Source organism: Mesitornis unicolor, unplaced genomic scaffold (assembly GCF_000695765.1).
Source record: "Mesitornis unicolor isolate BGI_N332 unplaced genomic scaffold, ASM69576v1 scaffold4540, whole genome shotgun sequence".
Classification (NCBI taxonomy): Eukaryota; Metazoa; Chordata; class Aves; order Mesitornithiformes; family Mesitornithidae; genus Mesitornis; species Mesitornis unicolor.
The window spans coordinates 8,536-27,628 of record NW_010156132.1 but is presented as its reverse complement, the minus strand read 5'-3'; the positions used below and the strand labels follow the sequence as shown (position 1 = coordinate 27,628).

The window sequence follows — 19,093 nt, the reverse complement described above, 5'->3', positions numbered from 1 at the left end:
AAAACAATATACCCAATGGGAAAATGTTTCTTGGTTCTGTTAGTGGAAAGAAAGAATTTGCATTCTTGGCAGCAGAGGAATTGAAGATAACACCACCCAGGATAAGAAATGGATATTCAGTGGATGCTTCTGAAAGTGTAAGGACAGCAAAGCTCAAGCTAGAACAGAGCTAAGGATGCCCAGAGCTCTGCTGCTTTCAAACAAAACTTTGACACTCATTTGGCCGAAGTTTCCTATCTGGATTGTGCCTGACAGCCGGGAGCTGAGCAATTGAAAACTTTCAATTCCCAAGAAGCCAAGGCACTGTTAAATATGGTTGTAGAAAGAATAAACCTCATATTTTGGCCAGGTGATGATACTGTGGTTGCTGTCTCCCTTGGGTGCTTTACAGGGAATTTTGGTCCCTGACTCAGCGGGCTAAGACTACAGCTACGATGCAGTTTCTGATGAACACTGCTTTTCAGTAGGACTTTTTCAGAGTAGACTAAGAAATAATAAAAGAGGGAACCAACCATTCCTCATGCTGCAAAGAAGGAAATGGACTGAAAAAGAAAATCTGCTCAACCTTTACATTTTTGCCTTTTAAAATGCAAGTCTATAAGTCCCCAGGGGAAAGTCTGAACCTGAGTTCACTCTGGTGAGGAACCTCTAACCGTGCATAAAATAACAATTATTCAACATTAACACACAACGAAATAGGTTTCTTATACATCAGCATTTTCTGGCTGTATTAGCTGAACGCTATTAAGTATGTTATTTGGTTAGTGTTTTTGGAAGAGGACCAGGATCAGAAGTTGTCACATAAGTTAACTTGTATTTTTATTATAATAAAACTTGGAAACAAGAAACTAAGTCAGTTCTACTGGTAAAGACACACATCACTACTGAAGAACAAGACAATATACAGTCATTTATACGAAAATACATTACAGTAGCAAAATGCTATACTGGTGTCCAACACCCAGATCTGGGCAAAAACACTTGATATTTTCTGATTCTTCTAAAGAATGAATTTTTTCCTCATTTCTCATCTGAAATGATGGGTCACTCAGGAGATTAATAAAACAAAGCACAGTGTGGTCAGTTATACCATAAAGAGGTGAAAAATGAGATTCCTTCAAAATTCTGAAATATCCATGCTGAAAATCGCAAGTGAATACTTTAATCCATTCCCCTTGGTCTGTGCTGTGGTTCATTATTGCCTGGTAGCGTCCCTTGGTACCGAGGGTCTGATCATCCTAATGTCCACTGAACTCTTATGTCCAAAATCACCTCAGCAGCATCCTTCTGTTCATTTGGATTATGTTTTGCTAAGTCATGCGACCTTCAACTTTCCATCTCTAGATCCTAATCCTGCCAACAGACATGTGCTGGAGATGGTCCATGTGCATGCTCCTTGATTTGAAGAGTTGCTCCTATAATGGTGTAGTTGAGGGTAAACATGAGTAAAACTTTTAATCTGCTTTTAATTTGACCAATAGAGGTTTTACTCCTCCCATACACCACATAGGAAAACTGAGCTGGCTTTTACAATGATATTCCTTTAGCCACATGCTCAGGACTGAGTATGGCACAAGTATATGTTGGTAAGATTGGAGCTGTGATCCTTACAGCTTGATTTAAATTTACTTTTGCTTGTATACGGAGAGAACATTCATGCTTATTTACCAATACTTAGTTTTTAAGGGGAAAGGAAGTGGCTGGTAAGTGAACTGTTTATGAATTTGGGTTATATTTAGTGTTAGTTTTTTGGAGATAAAACAGATTAGGGAAGAAGAGAATTCCTAAAGACTAAAATATTTAGATCAGACTTCATTTTTTTTTAAAATCTGTTATATTTTTCTTTCAAAGATTTTGTTCTGAAAAGTGCCTCTTTTTTTTTTTCCCCATAAGAAATGTAAGGGTCAAAACCTGAAATTATATTTTTAAGTCATTTGATAAAACAGATTAGGGAAGAAGAGAATTCCTAAAGACTAAAATATTTAGATCAGACTTCATTTTTTTTTTAAATCTGTTATATTTTTCTTTCAAAGGTTTTGTTCTGAAAAGTGCCTCTTTTTTTTTTCCCCATAAGAAATATAATTTCAGGTTTTGAACCTTACATTTTAAAGTCATTTAGCATGAGCTGCCTATTTTACCTTTTTTCTCTAGCTTGGAACTTTTCTTACAACTGTTTTAGTTTCACATCCACCCAAAATAAAACATATTTTCAGTTTAACCACAGACAGAAAGGTCACTTGTTCATGTGGATTCATCATCTCATTCAATTGAAAATGCTGATGGATATGCATTTTCACATCTCCAGAAATCATTTGCGTTATAGAAAATTTTCTAATTTAATAAACACAAATTTCTGAGAACGCTTTTGTCCTTGCTTAGCTTTGGAAAAATCTGAGAAGCCACAGCTTGGGTTCAGTCTGTTGGAGATATTTCCCTTTGAGTTTGACCTCTGTCTCACTTAAATGGCTTTACTCTTAATTTCATGCCATTGACTTCTGTGAAGTAATATCTGAAATACAGCAGAGTCAGAATCAGCCCCTGCCTACCTATTATATTTGCTCTTCACTGTTACAAAAACATTATTAGCACTGAGAGGGGGGTAAAAAGAGAGGAAGAGAATTTCCACTAGGGTAGATGTATGGCTTAAATATGCCTGCACCACTTTAAAACAAGTAATGTCAGATATACTACTTTATGTCATATAAAATGTACCACTGTGCTAAATGTGAGAAATGATCCAGTTAGACTAAGCTTTTGCACCCTAAAATAAATACTTCTGTGGCATGGATAATGGATCAAGAGACACACACCTGTATTGGAGCTGCAGCAGGCATTTTTTTGCTTGTAAAGTTTATTAGTGTACAGTGGACACAAATTACATGCCTTGTGGTAGAAGAGACTCATTATTGCCAATGGGCTTCCTAGAACTTCTATGGAATATACACAAATATATACGTGCATCTATGTAAATATGTGTGTATATATCCCATAGAAGGGTCTTTTTATTGTATGCCAAATACTGCATTCACCACTCCTCTTCCCCAAATGTCATTTAGTGTGCCAGGCATTAAGTGATGATGACTTTAGATACAGATTTTTATGGAAATCTGCTGTACAAGCCTATCAGGATTGTGTTACGACCTCAGAAGAATGCTAGATCATCTCATTTGTAGAAATAAAGAGCTTCCTGAATTTCTGCAACTGTCTCAGAACAGCTAGAACTTGCATTCCAAGGATAAACCAAATTAATCCTCTAGAGCACTTCACAGAAGCTTTCCTATGTGATTGCTGAGAATCACCTGTCTTGGATGTGTCACTTTTAAGTCTTCCCTTTATAAGATGCACTATGTTGTTTTGTGTGTTAGTCACCTAAAATGCTTTATGTAGTGGTCTGCAAGAGCCATGAATTTTATGTTTTTATGAGTTCAGATCCTATTTTGGGCCCACAACTAAGGGATCAGAAGTTCAAAAGGACTCAGTGTAGGACGTTGAGACAACACTTTAGAATATTAGAGACACGAAAAGTCTTAGGGTTTCCCAGAATAGCCTTGTCTTGAACAGAGTGAGATTTCACCAGATTTTACCATGGTGTGAGGGGTTTCTGAGCAGTAAGAACAGCCCTACCAAGGAGCTGAATGAGCAGACACCCTTTCTGAGAAGTAAGGAGGCCAGGTCACATGTGCTAGGTACTAAACAGACATATGGGGAATAACTGCTCCTGTCTCAGCCACTTTCAGCTTAAAAGAAAAGGCTGAACAGAGGAAACATAGGAATAAGGACTTATAGATGGAAGTGAATCTATCTAATAAAGATATAAGGGGATGTTTTGGCCAAGAGTGCTTGCACCTGCTAACAGGATCATCACCACTATTCTCTGCCATCCTAAACTATTTTCAGATGCCGTTTTTCTCTGTGCACTGTGGTGATTGTAAAGGAGAAGTTGCATGCAGAAAATTAGATTTAGACAAAGAGGTGTCATTTTACCAAATGGACAGGGCCAAGAAGGCAGGAAGAGGCCCATGGGAGATAGAGATCAAGAGGACAGCTGAGATGTGGATGTGGGGAAAGCGATGACAAGGATGGGCATGGATGAAATTATGGATGGGAAGCCAACCTGTAAGGAGCTTTAGATGCAGGGCCACTGTTAAATGGGCAGTGTTATGTAGTGGACCAACACATTGACTAGACACAATGATTAGACTCAAGGAGAGTCTGGAAACAAGAAAGACACCTGCTGAGGAAAGAAGGGGAGGACAAGATGGCAGTCTCCTAGATTCTGCAGTGTATTTAATGTTGTCTAAGTGTGGATAAAACAGTGAAGGACTGAGACCTATGGGACCCAGGCACTGTAAAATAGGGAAGGATGGTCAAAAAGCCTTCATTTCTGAGATGATTTACTGCATAAAAGACCTGCTAGGTTTAAGAGGTATAGTCATGCTGCCACCATGAAGGTGCTTATGCCAAGCCATGAAGAAAGAGAGATCCTGGTGTTGACTGTCTCCCGTGTCCTACTCTGTTCCTCTCCTCCTTTCATTCCCAGTCTGCATTGACCTTTCTCTATGCTCCAGCTTTGCTACTGACCTTTCCTTCTCAGCTCAATCAGATCTTTATATAGCTATTAATTGTCTCCTGCTTGGAAGAGGCTTGCTGCGGACAGAGCAGCCTGGTCTCACTGCTGGTTGGGTTGCAATATCGCACATGGTCTTTTGTGGCTGGGCAGTCTCCACCAGAGAACTTCTCTGCCCATTTGAGCTCTCTTCAGAGCTCTTCAGAGCGAGCTCAAATCCCCAGAACTACATATCCCTCAGCTTCTGTGTTTTCCTGACACTAACAGTGTGCTTTTGGGCCCCACAATGGCTTTGAGTGGAAACATTAGCTAGGCAATCAAGCCTTGCTGTCACTTCTAGCCAAGAAGTGGAAACTGGAGGAAATCCAATGAGATGAGGCAGGAAGGAGAAAGAGTTGCAGAGAATGAAACCTAGGCATTGCAGGAGGGCTGGGTAGTAGGTTCTTAAGTGTAAGACCTCCTGGCAGTTAAGAGTGTAAAGTGCAAATCTATGTGAACAAGACTTGAGTCATTGTCAGTGATGTATTTATAGTGGGAAGAGGAGGAAAGCTAGGGAATTTCTCTGAGAAACAGTAAAGTCTATGAAAATAAATAAGTGCAAGGTAGGAAGCTAAACATTCCTTAGCTCTACAACTGGCCATGGCATGCCGTGATTGTGTCTTTGCATCTTTTGACCTTGTATACGGACTTCTTGTTGCTAGCCTTTGCCCAGGGAAAGGCTGGGGAGTCCCTTGTGGTTAGAGAACCGCTGCAGCATTGGCAGTGGTTGCAAGTGGGAGCACCAAGACAGTGATTTCTTTAGTAGCACTTGCTTTGCATTAAACATAATGGAAAGCAAAATGTTGCAGAGGTTTTCTCTCAAAATTTCAGTGGTTGATTTAAAATTGTGGAAGATTTTGCTGCGTGTTTCTCTCTGCCTTGTCCTTTCTGTTCTCCTAATGTTAGGACCTGACAGGGAAGTACCACTTTCATGTTGAAACAGAAAGTGTTTGTGTGTTCTCTAGAAATTTTACATAAAGTTTTGAGGCTGTATATTGACCTAAAGAACTGTAAACAATTTTTTGCAAAAAAAAAATAAAAATAAATCAAGTAGCTTCTGCAAAACACATGATACAACTTTAATCTACTTTACAGGGAAGTTGGAAGGGATTAATTAGGCAGTTAATGGTTAATCTAAGCTTTATGTTAGAGCAAAGTACTGAGCAAAACTATTTGTAAGGAAATGATGAAAAATAATTACCTTTTAGAACCAAGAATCTGAAGAAGACTCATGCAAAACTATACTGGACGTGCTGGAGAAAGTTCAAAACACTTTTTTGGAGTTGAGGAAATTGGACATTGGAGGTGGAATTAGTGATGTAGATTAGCTGCAATATTCAAGATCAGTATTTCTACCCACAGGCATAAACTGCCTCTCCCTAGTTTACAAAGTTTTGAAGAACTCTGTTTTTGTTTTCAAAGATACATTTTTTCCGTCCAATATGACTTTCACTTTGTTTCTTTTTCTTTTTTTAGTTGGTTGGTTTTGGTTTGTTTCCATTCACCACATGGCTTCAGCTTTCCCTAACCCTTAATTTAAGGCTGCAAGGAGCTGCAAGGGAGTGACAGTACAGAAGACTGATAACAGCACAGAGATCACACCCCAATGCACACTCATAAAGCCAAGGTCCAGTGAGGTCACACCAGGGCCCTGACGAGAAGCCCCCACCAGCTGCTGCCAGAGTTCTACAGTAAAAAGGCACCAAAGAAAGTTTTGTGCTCCTTAGTGTAATCCACCAGCTTGATGTCGCTAACGTTGACCATTAGCTTGTCTCCTACTTCTAAGGAGACCACAGCACCCAGATAAATGGGCTGGAACCAGCTGTTCCCCTTAACACTGAGGGTCTTAGTGCCAGTCAGCAGCTGGGTGGGCTCAGGGTAACTGTCAGTGACTTTGGTGATGACCTCAGTGACAGAACTTGTTTTATTGTAGCTTCCAATGTGCCCTCGGAAAGTGACCTGAGCATAGACATAGTAATCCCCAGACACAGGTATCACCAGTGCGTTGCTGTAATAACTCAGGTTGTTCTTGGTAAAGGCCAAGCCTCGCTTGTCTTCCCACTGCAGGATGGGCAGATGGTTTCCCACGGTGTTGATGACATCTTGTTTCTTCACTGCGGGAGGAAGAGAGAGGGAGAAGAGGCGGGTTAGTTTGCTATATCTAGGGGTATGCTGCTGGATACAAGGCAAGATCTCTACTCCAAAGGGCAAGCAATTTAAATAAGGTAAACAAAATGCCAGGACAAGAAATGTTCTCATTTTACAGCTTGAAAACTGAATTGAATTGGCTGCAGGCCAAATGTCCAGTGATATTTTTGGAGAGTGTTCATAGATTGTTTACATCTAAGCAATTGTGAGTGAAAGCCAAGGATGCTTTTGGAAGACCTTGGCCAGTGCAGGCTGCCTGAAGGGCTGTGCTGCCACTGGATGTCCTGGTTGTGGGCCAGATCATGAGTGATGGGATCGTCCTTCCTAAAGGCTGAGTGTTATGGCACTGTAGAGCAACGCAGACAGCTTTAACCTGCAGGTCTGGAGTGCTATCTTACCTATTTACAGAGTAAAAAACTTGTCCTTAAGTGAAACCAGTGCTGGGGCAGTTGTACACACGAGTACCATGCCTGTACCTGATGATTCGGGACAGCAATAAGAAATATTGCTCCATCTTCAGTAGTGATGGACTACAGCTATGTTTCTTAGACAGGCACTGCTGCACTTGCAAAAGTTTCGCAAGAATCAGCATGATCTATAACCAAGCACTGAGACACTTGAACATCTCTTCCTGCCAGGTTGCTTCTGCAGAATGTTAGGGTTTGCTAGCCCTTGTGTCAAGCTTTTCTTCCTCAGTGTTCATGATGAAATCTTTCCCTGTAGAATTGCCTTTGGTTTACCAGTGTCATCTGGTTTTACAAAAAAACTCAGAAGATGCCACTGTGCTTGAAGAGGCCCAATTCCAAGAAAACATATTATAATCAAAACCATTTTTATCTCAATTTTCTTTCAAGATGCCTTGCTGGAACAAAGCACTAAGCTTGGTGTTAGCCTCAGCTTTCCTCCAGACTTTTTCCCAGTCTTTTTGTTAATTGATGACAAGCAGAGCTCGAATCTAGACTCCAGCTTTACTCTGAGCCAAGCCAAGGATGCTCCCCAAGCTGCAGGGGTCTCAGGGGAAGAATCGGGGAACTGCTGCCTTATTCCCTTCTCCTCTCCTCCACTATTTTAATTTCTCTCACACGACAGCCAGGAGAGCAAGTCCTAATACTTATTCATTTTTCTGCAAGGAAGCAAAAGCATTTTTTCTGCTCTTTCCTGAGTGCTACAAAAATTGTTGTAGTAAAACAGCAGCTGAGGCAGTGAAAAGGAAGAGGATAAAAAACATTAAGATTGTCAAGTATTAAAATGAACCCGGAAAGTTAATGTCAAATACTGAGAAAGACTGAGGCAGGTGCTTTCCAGGAAATTAGACCTTTTTCATGAGCTTGAGTTAATGTTTAAAGTTGATTTTGATTCAGTATTTGCGGAAAAGGTGTGTGTACGTGGGCAGGGAGGCAAACTGAATTGCAGGAAAAGGAAAGCTTTGAAATTCTCCTGGCAATAACCATTAGGTTTATCTTGGGTGAAATGAGATTCAGAAAAACTAAAGTGCTCAGCTCCCAGTGGCATCCGTTTCCCTCTCTTTTCTAGCAATAAATAATCCACAAGGAGACGAGAAGGTGTTAGGAGTGCAATTTCTTGCATATTCTCCGAGTAGCACAAAAAAATAATGGCTTTTTTTCAGCGTGCCTGTCAGTGCTGCTGAACTGTCAAATCTTTATATTTCCCCAGGAGGTAAAGTACATGAGGAGAGTATTTCTGTGTGGGATAACGATAGACAGGGATTATGATAGCAAGCCAAGCAAAATTGTTGAAGCATTATAGGGACTGTGAGGCTTAAAGCCAATGGAGCTTTGCCTGATACAGGGAGAGAGGAATAAAAGAAAGTGAAAGTTTTCATGGTCTGCCTTCTTCCTCATCTACCTCTTGGGTGTCTTGGGACTGGTCTGAGAACTGGCATAAAACTAAAGTAGCATTTGGGTCACTCTAATGTTTACAGCAGCTTGGAGTAATACCTCCCAGAGATCAGTTGGTTGCAGATGTAAACTTGTTTAAGATGGGAAGGACTAGAAAAGATCAGAATATTCCCAAGAAATCTTCTGGGCTTTTTTTTCCATCTTGGGAATTTTGAGGGAAAATTGATGGCAAGCTGCATGTGAAATATTCTTTTCTGTACATAATGACGCATTTAAAAAGTCAATGACACTCAATTCTTCAAAGTTTTTTATAACTAACAGATGTCTCAGATGAAGTACATGATTTCATAACTTCTAGAATTAGGCAACTCTAATTTTTACAGCTATAACCTCCATTTTAGGTTAAAGTCTACTCTATTAATGCTCTCTTTTTTGAAGTTAACTAATTTTTCCCATGCTTTCAATACAGGTCAGGAGGAAAAATTCATATTCAAGGGCCTTTGAATACAGTATAGCTTCCTTTCTAGCATCAGTTGTACTTCATACCTGTCATTTATTTATTTCATAAATATATGGAGCTATGCTTCCTGCAAATATACCTATTATATCCTTGAGTTAAATAAAATCTGCTTTTAATAAGGGATCATTGTTACAGTTCCATCAACTTTCCCATCCACCATAAATTTTTGGCATTTCTTACATGTGAAATTACTTTTCCTTTCTCAAAATCCCTGTTGGTTTAGTCCCTTGGTGGAGAACCCCAGTGGCTTGGCAGCTTTGGGTACAATTTGTGGCATGTTGCTGAACTTGGAATGTTTCTGCGGCTCTTAGACCTCACAATGTGAGAGCCTGACACTGAACATACTCTGAAGCCAGCCTCCTGGTCTCAGCAAGAGATTAGAGCCTGAGTCTCTTGTTGTAGTAAAGTCTTTGTACAGCACGTACTGCAAAGCCCCATCTCTGTAGAGTCTCTGTTGTTCAATATAATGCCCTGGGAGTTTAATAACTACCATTAAAATGACCTTAAAAGGCCATTACTTCAAACAATCAAGTGGAACCAGAAAGTGATGCTCTACTGTGGTTTAGTGGAGCACTCAAATACCATTGCAGCATGATAAGTGTGAGCCAGGTACTTGATTTCTGCAGAATAGTACATGCAGCCGTGCCGCAGGCTGGTGACAAGAAGGAATAGGCATTGGTCTGCATCTTGAGACAAAGCGCAACCAAATATGTCAGAGAGAGGAGATGGCACAACACACTGCAGTCAGCATCAAATATACATTAAGGCACAGGAGAGAATGGAGATGGAGAAAAGTCAGGGCTAGGTATTCATGTGGACTGTGCTATTCTTCACTAGCTATAGCCACCTTGGGAGAGGAGATCTCAATGCCAGTTTGGATAAGCTCAAAGTGCTCAGTGTGTGTTAAAAAGGCCAAGAGCAGGTGGAAAATTCATCATAAAGGAACAGGGACCAAAACATTGAGTCATTCTATGACTGCTAATTCAGCTGTGTATTCCCATGAAAGTACTGTGGCTGGTTCTCATTTCTTTTTCTCCTCTGCTCTCACCTTCACAATGTATGTCCCTAAAAAACACAGAGAGAATAGAGATCTGGGAGAGATTTCCTACAAGTGAGAGTTTGTAGTCTACCACCTTTACTTTGAAAAAGGTACCTGAGATGGGTGAATGTAAGAAAGATCTGAAGAATAATTATTTCTAAGCACGAGTCATGGTTTCTGAGAAGAGGTGACACCCAAGAGGCTATTATGCAGCAAGTTTAAAATAACAGGAAATATTTTCTGATTATGATACACCATTAAGCTTGGGAACTCATTGCCATAGGCTATAGCACCAAAAATATGCTTGGGTTAAAAGAAGATCAAAGAGAAGTTCATAGAAATATGGAAATTATATTCCCTGATGGCTATGTGGCACAGCAACCTGGATGCAGCCTTTTTGCACAGAAAAAGACCTATAAAATACCCATAGTATTTTCATTTTCCTGCTCCTTGCTATGGCCAGCGGAGACTGGCCTGAAAGGCAGGCTGAAGAGGATGGGCACCATCCAAGGGAGACTGCTCAGGAATGAGGGTGAAGGAATTTTTGCAAATGAGAGACCCGAGGAAATTTGAAAAAAATTGTTGGGTGCTTCCCTGTGACAACTGGACTTTTGTTGGACCCAGGGAAGTTCCCATTAGTGGAGCTGTACTTTGGCTGCTTTTCTGAGTTGGCTGCACCAGGAGCCCCTGGGTCTTTCTGCCATGGGGGGGGTCTCAGGAGAAACAGACTTACACTGGCAGTCATGGTCCTTTTGCTCTTGCCAAATTGCACTTAAGCAAAGATGTGATTTTGAACAAGGACAGGTCAGTGTTGCAGCTCTGACAACCTGCGTACGAAAGCAGGTGAGACCAAGGATGTGCATTAGGAAGGAGCTTGTGGGTTAGGGAAAGTAAACTATGCTGGGAAAGACATCAGTCCTGAAATACTGATTTGGTTTAACACCGTAGGTGAGTTTTTGTGAAGCTTGGAAAAGCTGCAAGGAGAAAATTCTGTGCAAACTCCTTCATGTGCCCTTTTCTACAAACACAGACTGTAGGAAACCTGTCATGGTAGACAAGGCAAAGCTGATGATTATTTTCCCCATGTTTCCTGCAACACCTGATCCTGTCAGACCCATAGAAACTAAGATTATTGCATCTGCTGTAATACCCATGGGAAACGTTTCATTTTTGAACAAGCATTACCTGTCAGGTGCGCTCGTGGCTTTTCCGCACTGGAAAGTGTATCTGTAGCTAAGGGGAAAAATGAAAAGAGAAGCGTGTAAGGTCGTTTGCTGCTATTCAAGTTGTTGAGATGTGAATGGGGATTGAAGCTGCTGAGGAAATGTGTACAGCCCATTTCCATTTCTGTATGTGTTTGAGTCAGGAGTTGACTCAGTATATGAGTATATTGAAAAAGTATATGACTGTTTATTGACATTGTTGAGGTTGTTACAAAACTCCTTTGCAAATGATGGAGCTTGCCAGGCCTGCTGCAGTGTCACAGGACACATCGTGGCCATGTCTTAAATTACTGGAGGTGTGTTGTGCATGGGGTCTCAAATCCATGCTTTGTCATTTTCGAGGAGTTATACTGACCTCAAAGAGCTGCTGGGAAGGGCTGTGCCTGCACCAGAAGAAGTGAGCTTGCACAGCCCTGGGGTTAGAAATGCTCGAATATTTGCTGTGACCCAGTTACTTCCCTGCATCTTGTTGCCCAGATTTGCCTCCATCTGCCCTGGCTTGTTTGGCTTGGGAAGGATTTGGGTGGTTGGAGGGGAGGGAGGGCAGGTCGGGAGGCGTTTGGCAGCAGGGTGCTGTGGCAGTGATTGCAAAGCCTCAGTAAGCAAAGGTGTTGGGGATGGGGGAAACAACTGGAAAACTTACCAGCTTCTGCTGCCCGCTGCTTCAGAAAGTGAGCGCCCCTCTCTTCTGTGACCTGCAGGAGAGATTTGAGAGCAGTTAGCTTGGGGCTCCAGAGCATGCAGTACCTCTGCAGGGGGTTTGGTTTTCATTATCCCCAAAACAGAATATGCTACAGTAATACTATTGTCCTCAGCTAGAGCTTTTATGTAAACAGACAAGCCCTGACAGGTCTTTGCCTCATTGCAAGAGTTTTCTGCTGTTTGTTTGAAACTGCTACATCCCAGAAAAGGCACCAAGGACAGGACCTGGGATCCTGTGGTGGTGTCTGGGTTAAACTCCAGTCTTGTTCAGAGACTGGACAAGCCCTTGGCATGACGAGGGGAGGACTGGTGGAGTGGCCAGTGTGGACCAGCCACCACTGAGCCTCCCGTGTAATAGTGCCTCTGTCCAGCACTGCCAGAGCACCTCTGCTGCTTAGACATGCTCCTGTCCCCCAGTCTGTGCAGAGCAAACAGCAATGCGAGTCATTCTTCCCTGCCTCAAAACGCAGAAGGTCTGAGCCTTTGCAAACACTCAGTACAACCATCATGCCAGCAAAAGGACTAACCGAGGTGTATCAGCCACAGAGCTGCTGTTTCACCTGCTTTTCTCTTTGCATCTGTGTTGTTGCAGACTGTCAGCCTGTTACTTAGGTCTGGCTTGGATGTTGGGTTGCCCCATTGGGAAAGGGAAAGGAGCTGAGCAGGTCTGAGAGCACAGACTGCAGCGGGTGAGCTCTGCGGCTTGCTGCACTGAGGGAAGGCAGGGTGAGTGATTCACCTCTGCTTGGTCCCTGAGCCAAACACCAGCATGTTCACAACACACCCTTGTGCCAACATGTGTTTGCATGGCAGCAGGGCATGGCTCTGGGCCGTGCCAAGAGGTTCTGACGTTTAGGTCGAGCAGTTCAAAGGGATGTTGCTGTCTACCTGCCACGTGCCTATGAGGGCTGGTCCTTCTGAATCACACCTGGGCATGGCCGGTGGATTCTTGCCAGGTGCCGGGCCTTTCACAACCTGCAAAGCAGTATAGGCCTCAAAGGGAGGATGTTGCGGGGTGCTGACGTTGGATTTGTCCTCCCTGAGGTGTAAGGAGTATCCCACATGCTATCCCTAGGGCACAGTTCACTGCAGGTCTATGCCAACAGTGTGGACGAAGAAAGCAGGCAGCCTGGGTGACTCTTAGGGCTGTCAGGAAGCCCTATCGCACATTTGTCAGAGGAACGCTGGTGTGGTGTGGTGTGTTTTATGGACAGCTACCATAAATACATTGAATAAACTGCCACTGATCAGTTTGCAGCTAAGGATTTAATGCACGTTGCTTGATAAACAAGCTGAAAGAGTATTAGCATGTAGCTGCTGAAGCTATCTACTGGTGTCTCTGTCTTGCAAAACTTCAAATACTGCAGGAGAAGTAGAAAATAGACAATTTGTGTTGACCAGGGGAAGGAGAGTGTTTGTGGAAGAAGTATCAGGCTACCTGTATTTGGGGACTGCTAGCTACTCTAGTAAACCCAAAGGTATTTTAATGTTTCACTAGCAGTAAACATCCATGTACTCCTGCAGAAAACCCTCATTTATAAAGTAGTGTCTCTGATGCGTTGGAAAAAAATGCAAAAGGAAAACTGCAAGGAAAATGACTTTTTTTCTCCCTTCTCCACCTGTGCACACACATACAGCCCAGTCATAGGATTCTGCTGCTCTGCAGGAAGTGTTATCTAGAAGAGATGGTGGTGTGAAAGCTCAGCATGTGGCTGACAGAGAAAAATGGTGGTGTGCTGTCAATTAGATGTTTGGGCCTTTCATTATGACTAATAACTTTATCCAAGGTCTTGTCTGCTTGCTGCGGTGTCAAAACATGACCGTACTTTTGATGTGACACAGAGTCATAGCCAGGTGACTTTGTCCTTCCCCTGGTGGGAAGCAGAAGATCAGTGTGGAGGATTTCCATCAAACACTCCCCCCTGCTTTTGGCCAGGTGTAGATGCATATATATGAGTGTATTTTACTCCATTATTTTATGTGACACTTCCTACATATCAAGTGACATATTTTCTAACGATGCTAAGTACTGCAATGACCTACAAATCAATCTTAAACCTACATTTAATCATGTAAATTCAGTGGGACTGTTTACATATTTAACACCTAGCTTCTGCTGAAATGCTTTATATAAACTCGGATGTTGCAATACAAGCAGAGATGATGAGAAAGTGAGGATGTCAAGAAGAATTCTGTTTCCTGATAAAAAATAACAAAATGGTTTTGACTTAAAACTGGGAAGAAGCTTTTTATGCAACCTCCATTTATTTGTTTCCAGAAAAGGCCAGATGGAAACTCCACGTTCAGGAGCTGCATTCATGGATATTAAAGGACAATGTGGTACAGAAGACAGAGCAGGGTGCTGCAAGGCGTGGAATTATCCTGTTGTTTGGAAAATATTTTTTTCCATAATTTTGCTGTTTGATAAGGATACAAATCTAAACCTCTTACAGAAAATAGTTTAGCACTAATCAATGCTACATAGTGGCCAGGTATTAGTAATATCTGTCCTAAGTAGGCACAGCTGCTGTACATTGATGGTGTAGATGAGGTGGTGAGGAAGACCTAAACAGCATGAGACAATAGAGAGATCATTTATGTAACTAGTGTTTTTCTCTCTTTTTCTCACTTAACTGTGATTCTGAAAAGTTCACAGCACGGCTTCAATTTTCCCTTTGGTTATTGGTGAGAGACTGTTACCAGCACTGAGTTATATTAAATATCCCACCTTACAGCTTACTTGCAGACAAAAGATGTCTCGGATAGCCAGCTCTAATTACCCTGACGACTGTGGTATGCAAAGCACTTCTATACTGTTTTGGTACCAAGAATGCCCAAAGGTCCCACTGCATTTCTATCTATATGTTGCTAAAGCCGAAAATAAGGGCTTGAACATCCTCTGTTCACAAGCTTTGCCTCTTGCACCTCTGAAAGGGATGGGGGTATCCAACAGGAAGTGCAATCCATTTCTGCATGAGGAAAGCAACTTGACATCGCAGGCAGAGATGGATAAGCAAAATAGCCTCAGCACCTCCATCTGCTCCGTTTTTAGCAGAAAACACTATTTTACAGACAGGGTCTCTGCAGGTCATACACGCTTCGTACACCCTCGTTTTTCTGAGCTCCAGAGATGCTGCATGGCCTAGGCTTGGCATTTTTGATAGAGGCCTGTGCCAGTAAAAACTGGTCCCAATGGGATGATTTTGGCTGAGCTGTAGTGCTCAGAGTAAGCACACACCCAGGCCATGTGCTCACTGGCTGTTTTGACCACAAGGACCATGTGCATCAAGCAGCAAAGGCCAGGCAGGAGTTTCACTGCTGCTGGATTTTGGAAGGGGAATCCCATGTACCCAGGCCTAGGTGCAATGCTCACTACTCCTCCATAGGCATTTCTCCATCCTGACAAATCAGGAAGCCATTTCAGTTTCTCTTTCCCATTTGGACACACCACTGGGGCTTCTGGCTCTGCACATCTGCATGTTCTGGCAGTCCTCACCTCAGCTTTGCTCCTGGCTTCATCCTTTTGGACGAGATCCAGGTGGAGCTGCTAGTCCCACCTTTACTGCAGCAGCTCCCTTCTCCATCACAAGGCTGACATGGCACACAGGTTCATGTGCAACCCTTTGGACAGATTTTGGAATTTTCCCTTATGCTGCTTGTGATCCTGCCACACCAATGGTGCCACAAAAATAAACCCAAGTACCAGCACCTCCAGGACGCAGGAATTGATGCTCTGCTGTACTAGACTAGCTGAGTGGTTGCTAAGGTAGCCAGGGATGCTCTCTTGGCTGTTGTGCCGTTTCCTCAGTAGATTTGCACACTCAGACTGAAACTTGGCTTCCTTTTGGGAAGGATGCATGACAGTCCTGGCCCTCCTTCTGGAAAGCCACCACAAGAGACTTTTATAGATTTCCTGCTAATAACATCAGCCATGTATTATTGCTTAAAGAACCCTATTTTCTCACCTTGCTCTGTGTTGAAGCACAAAAGAAAGTGATTTCTATTTCCAAAAGGGAAGCAGCACAGTGAGCCTGGAAGATGTCCAGGGAAATCACCATTAGACTTGAATTATTCATGCAAGACACATTATACCATGAAAGAGAGAGAACTGGTGGCTCCTACATGTTGCTATAATGACATAACTTGCCCTGCTTTTTCCTGAAAGGGACATTCGCAGAGGAAAGGCCAGTTTGCATCCCTTCAGCAGCAGAATGCAACACCACGTGCATTCACACAGAAGCTGAGGTGAGCAAACTGCCTCACCCTGCAGGCAAATCAAAGAGACACACCCCTGTTGCACAAACCTCCCCTCTTTCTCCTCCTCCTTGCTCCAGGAAGGACTGGCTCAGGAATTTACTACATCTGCTTCTCACTTGCTCAGCTGCCAACTCCCTCCCTGCTCCCAGGACTGTCCCCAGTGCATAAGAAGTTGATAATCTGCCATGTGTGGGCTGAGCTCTGGTCCTGAGGCAACGAGAGAACTCCCAGGGTCAGTGAGCGAACACACCTCTGGTGTAAACTGGCACCCAGTATGATCCCAGTATGAACAGGGCATCCGCACCCCAAAACCAGTGCCACAGAGAGCTCTGACACAAATGGCTGGTCCCAACCTAGTCCTCCTGACGTGTGCTATCAACGGGGCATGGGAGGAAGGCATCCTTTAGTAGTCCAGTTCTGACACTTCAAATGCAGAAGGAGATGCAAAAAGACATTTTTTCGGAGAGCCTTTATATGCAGAGACGTTCCCATGGACTGAAACAGCCGTCTCATGCTGAGCTGCAGGACTGAGCTCATGGGCTCAGCTCATGACACAGCTCTTTGGGGAATTAACTCAAGCTACACAGGCAGGCAAATCCACCCATCTGCACTCAGATACAGTCAGTCACCCACAGAGTGAATGAAAAATTCAGAAAACGCAGTTGAACCTCAGTGAGGTGCTCCACCCCCTGGGCTTGGCAGGAAGGCAGCGGGCAGCTGGCCAGCCAGGCGATGTTTCTCTTCCTCTCTGGGACTCAGAGAGGCTGTAACTCATCTGATAACCTCATGACATCACTGTGGGAATACTACACACTCATTACTCGGTGCATGTGCATGGAAACACACACTAGCGTAGCCCACTCCAGAGTAAATCTCATGGCTTGCGTTGTGCTTTTTCTCTTAAGAAATCAAATCCACTCACAGAAATACTTTTCTCTGCTAACTTTGCCAACAGGGTCAACAGCCAGAAACACATTAGTCCAGCCAAATTGGCTCACATTTTGTCATTAATTCACTTTAAGACTGTTTCAAGAGCCAAACTGTTCTGCTCTGTGCAACTTTGTAGGACACAAACCAAAAGCAATACACCTAAGACTGTCCAAGGAGGCTCTTTGCTCCATGTCCACGCACTCTGGCTGGCCTAAATACCAGTAACAGGGTCAGTGCAGTAATACACATACAAGATGTTGGCAGATTTAATGCCCTGAGGTCCTGTGCAGGGCTGCTGTGTCTCCTTTCAGCTGGGCAAGAAGGCATAACCCAATAATGCAGAAGATGCTGCACCCAGAAGCCAGCATCGCTTGGGTGCAAGATGCGGCTGCGCAGACCAGAGCTCCCACGGAACCTGGCATGGCTCTGAGCAGCCAAGAGCACACGCGTGGTGCCACTGTCATGCTCCATAAACATCCGCAGGCGCTAAATATGTGAGAGGTTAGAAATCTGCCTTCAAGGCCGCTTACTAACACCGTTTTCTTTTGCTGTTCTTGAGTGAGTGTATAACAAGCCGGCTAATTAGATGGGGAATTTCAGACCTGAAGCTAAAATTCAAACTGTAATTCCTCAGACTTATATGCATCCTTCTAGCATGGGGTGGTCCTGTCCAATTAATAGTCAAGTGAAATAGGCACTTATTTGCAGTCTGGCATAGGGAGGAGTAGAGTGGGATAGAAGAGCAGTAGAAGGAGCCACACCAGTAAGCTGGTATTGCGAGCAGTAAAGTGAATTTAGCCATCTGTCAGAGGAAAAGATCTGAGAAGATCCCTGGATTTAGAGAAAGTTTTGATAGGGAGTAAAAAAATGGGAAGTGGAATTCAGGGTCAGATGCCTTAATTGTCTCAAATCATATCTCTGCAGGAGTTTGTGTTAATAATATATGACAGCTATAGCGGCCTGGTGATAGGCACTGACCCACTGACATCAGCAACACAGTCAGCAGATGTTTGCTGAAATAGGACACTGGAAGGGGAAGTCTCAGAGTTAACCCGAAAGAAAAGAGGAAAATGAGCCATAGTGCCAAAATCCGGCTGAAATCATTGAAGATACACAGATTTCTACCAACTAGCAATTTTTCTTAAGCATTTCTTGCAGCACATCTATAAAAGTTTTAAAACTGTGCATTACACTGTGACATTAGTGAAATTAAGACAAGAGGAACGGAAGCCATTAGTTAAAAAGACCAAACAATAATAAGATTTATCCCAGGCAGATTCGCTCTGCATAAGGAAGAAGGAATGTAACAGCGAGTTCCTCGTGTTCCCTTAAACATGAGAAACTGGTTAAAAGAATAAAACCCAAACAAACCCAACCCTGGAGATGCGGGACGCGGCGCACTCCTCCTGGCAGTGTGGCAGGACAGAAATCGGCCGTTGGTCTCTTACCTGGCTGACGCAGGAGCTGGGGGCTCTAAAGTTCCCAAGCAGCAGGTAGGCAGTGGGCAGTGCCAGGACCACCACGGAGAGCAGGCACAGCAGCACCGCACACCGTATCCTCCTCAGATCCTCCCTGATGTGCATCCTAGAGGCTTGGTTGCTCCCAGGAGCCGCCGCTTCCTCCAGGGTTATCTCGACCACACGGTCCATGCCGGTGCTTGGTATGCGAGCGGCTGCTGTTCCTGGATGGGAACCGGCAACGGCAAAATCTCTTCTGGCGTCTGCCCTGCATGGAGACCCCCATTAAATAAGAGCTGCCCTGAGTGTGGGAAGGCACCGACGCACACACACCCTCCCTCCCAAGGAATGC

At 43.4% G+C, this 19,093-nt stretch overlaps 1 protein-coding gene across 1 annotated transcript; it reads right to left on the bottom strand.

The window, feature by feature from the left end:
* Nucleotides 1–6,292: 6,292 nt before the first annotated feature.
* On the bottom strand, nt 6,293–18,933 carry LOC104537203 (tumor necrosis factor ligand superfamily member 15-like). Its single transcript, XM_010180052.1, has 4 exons — nt 18,733–18,933; nt 12,039–12,090; nt 11,358–11,405; nt 6,293–6,720 (listed from the first exon to the last, which is right to left on the bottom strand). Exons 1-4 carry the CDS (start codon nt 18,931–18,933, stop codon nt 6,293–6,295), a joined length of 729 nt encoding a protein of 242 aa, XP_010178354.1.
* Between the last annotated feature and the right edge of the window lie 160 nt (nt 18,934–19,093).

Excerpts from the sequence above, each read along its gene's own strand:
- LOC104537203 (XM_010180052.1), bottom strand. The coding sequence starts at position 18,933 with ATGGACCGTGTGGTCGAGATAACCCTGGAGGAAGCGGCGGCTCCTGGG. Across the intron at positions 12,091-18,732 it reads CCAGCTCCTGCGTCAGCCAG|GTCACAGAAGAGAGGGGCGC; the intron begins GTAAGAGACCAA and ends TCTCTCCTGCAG. Across the intron at positions 11,406-12,038 it reads GCAGCGGGCAGCAGAAGCTG|CTACAGATACACTTTCCAGT; the intron begins GTAAGTTTTCCA and ends TTTTCCCCTTAG.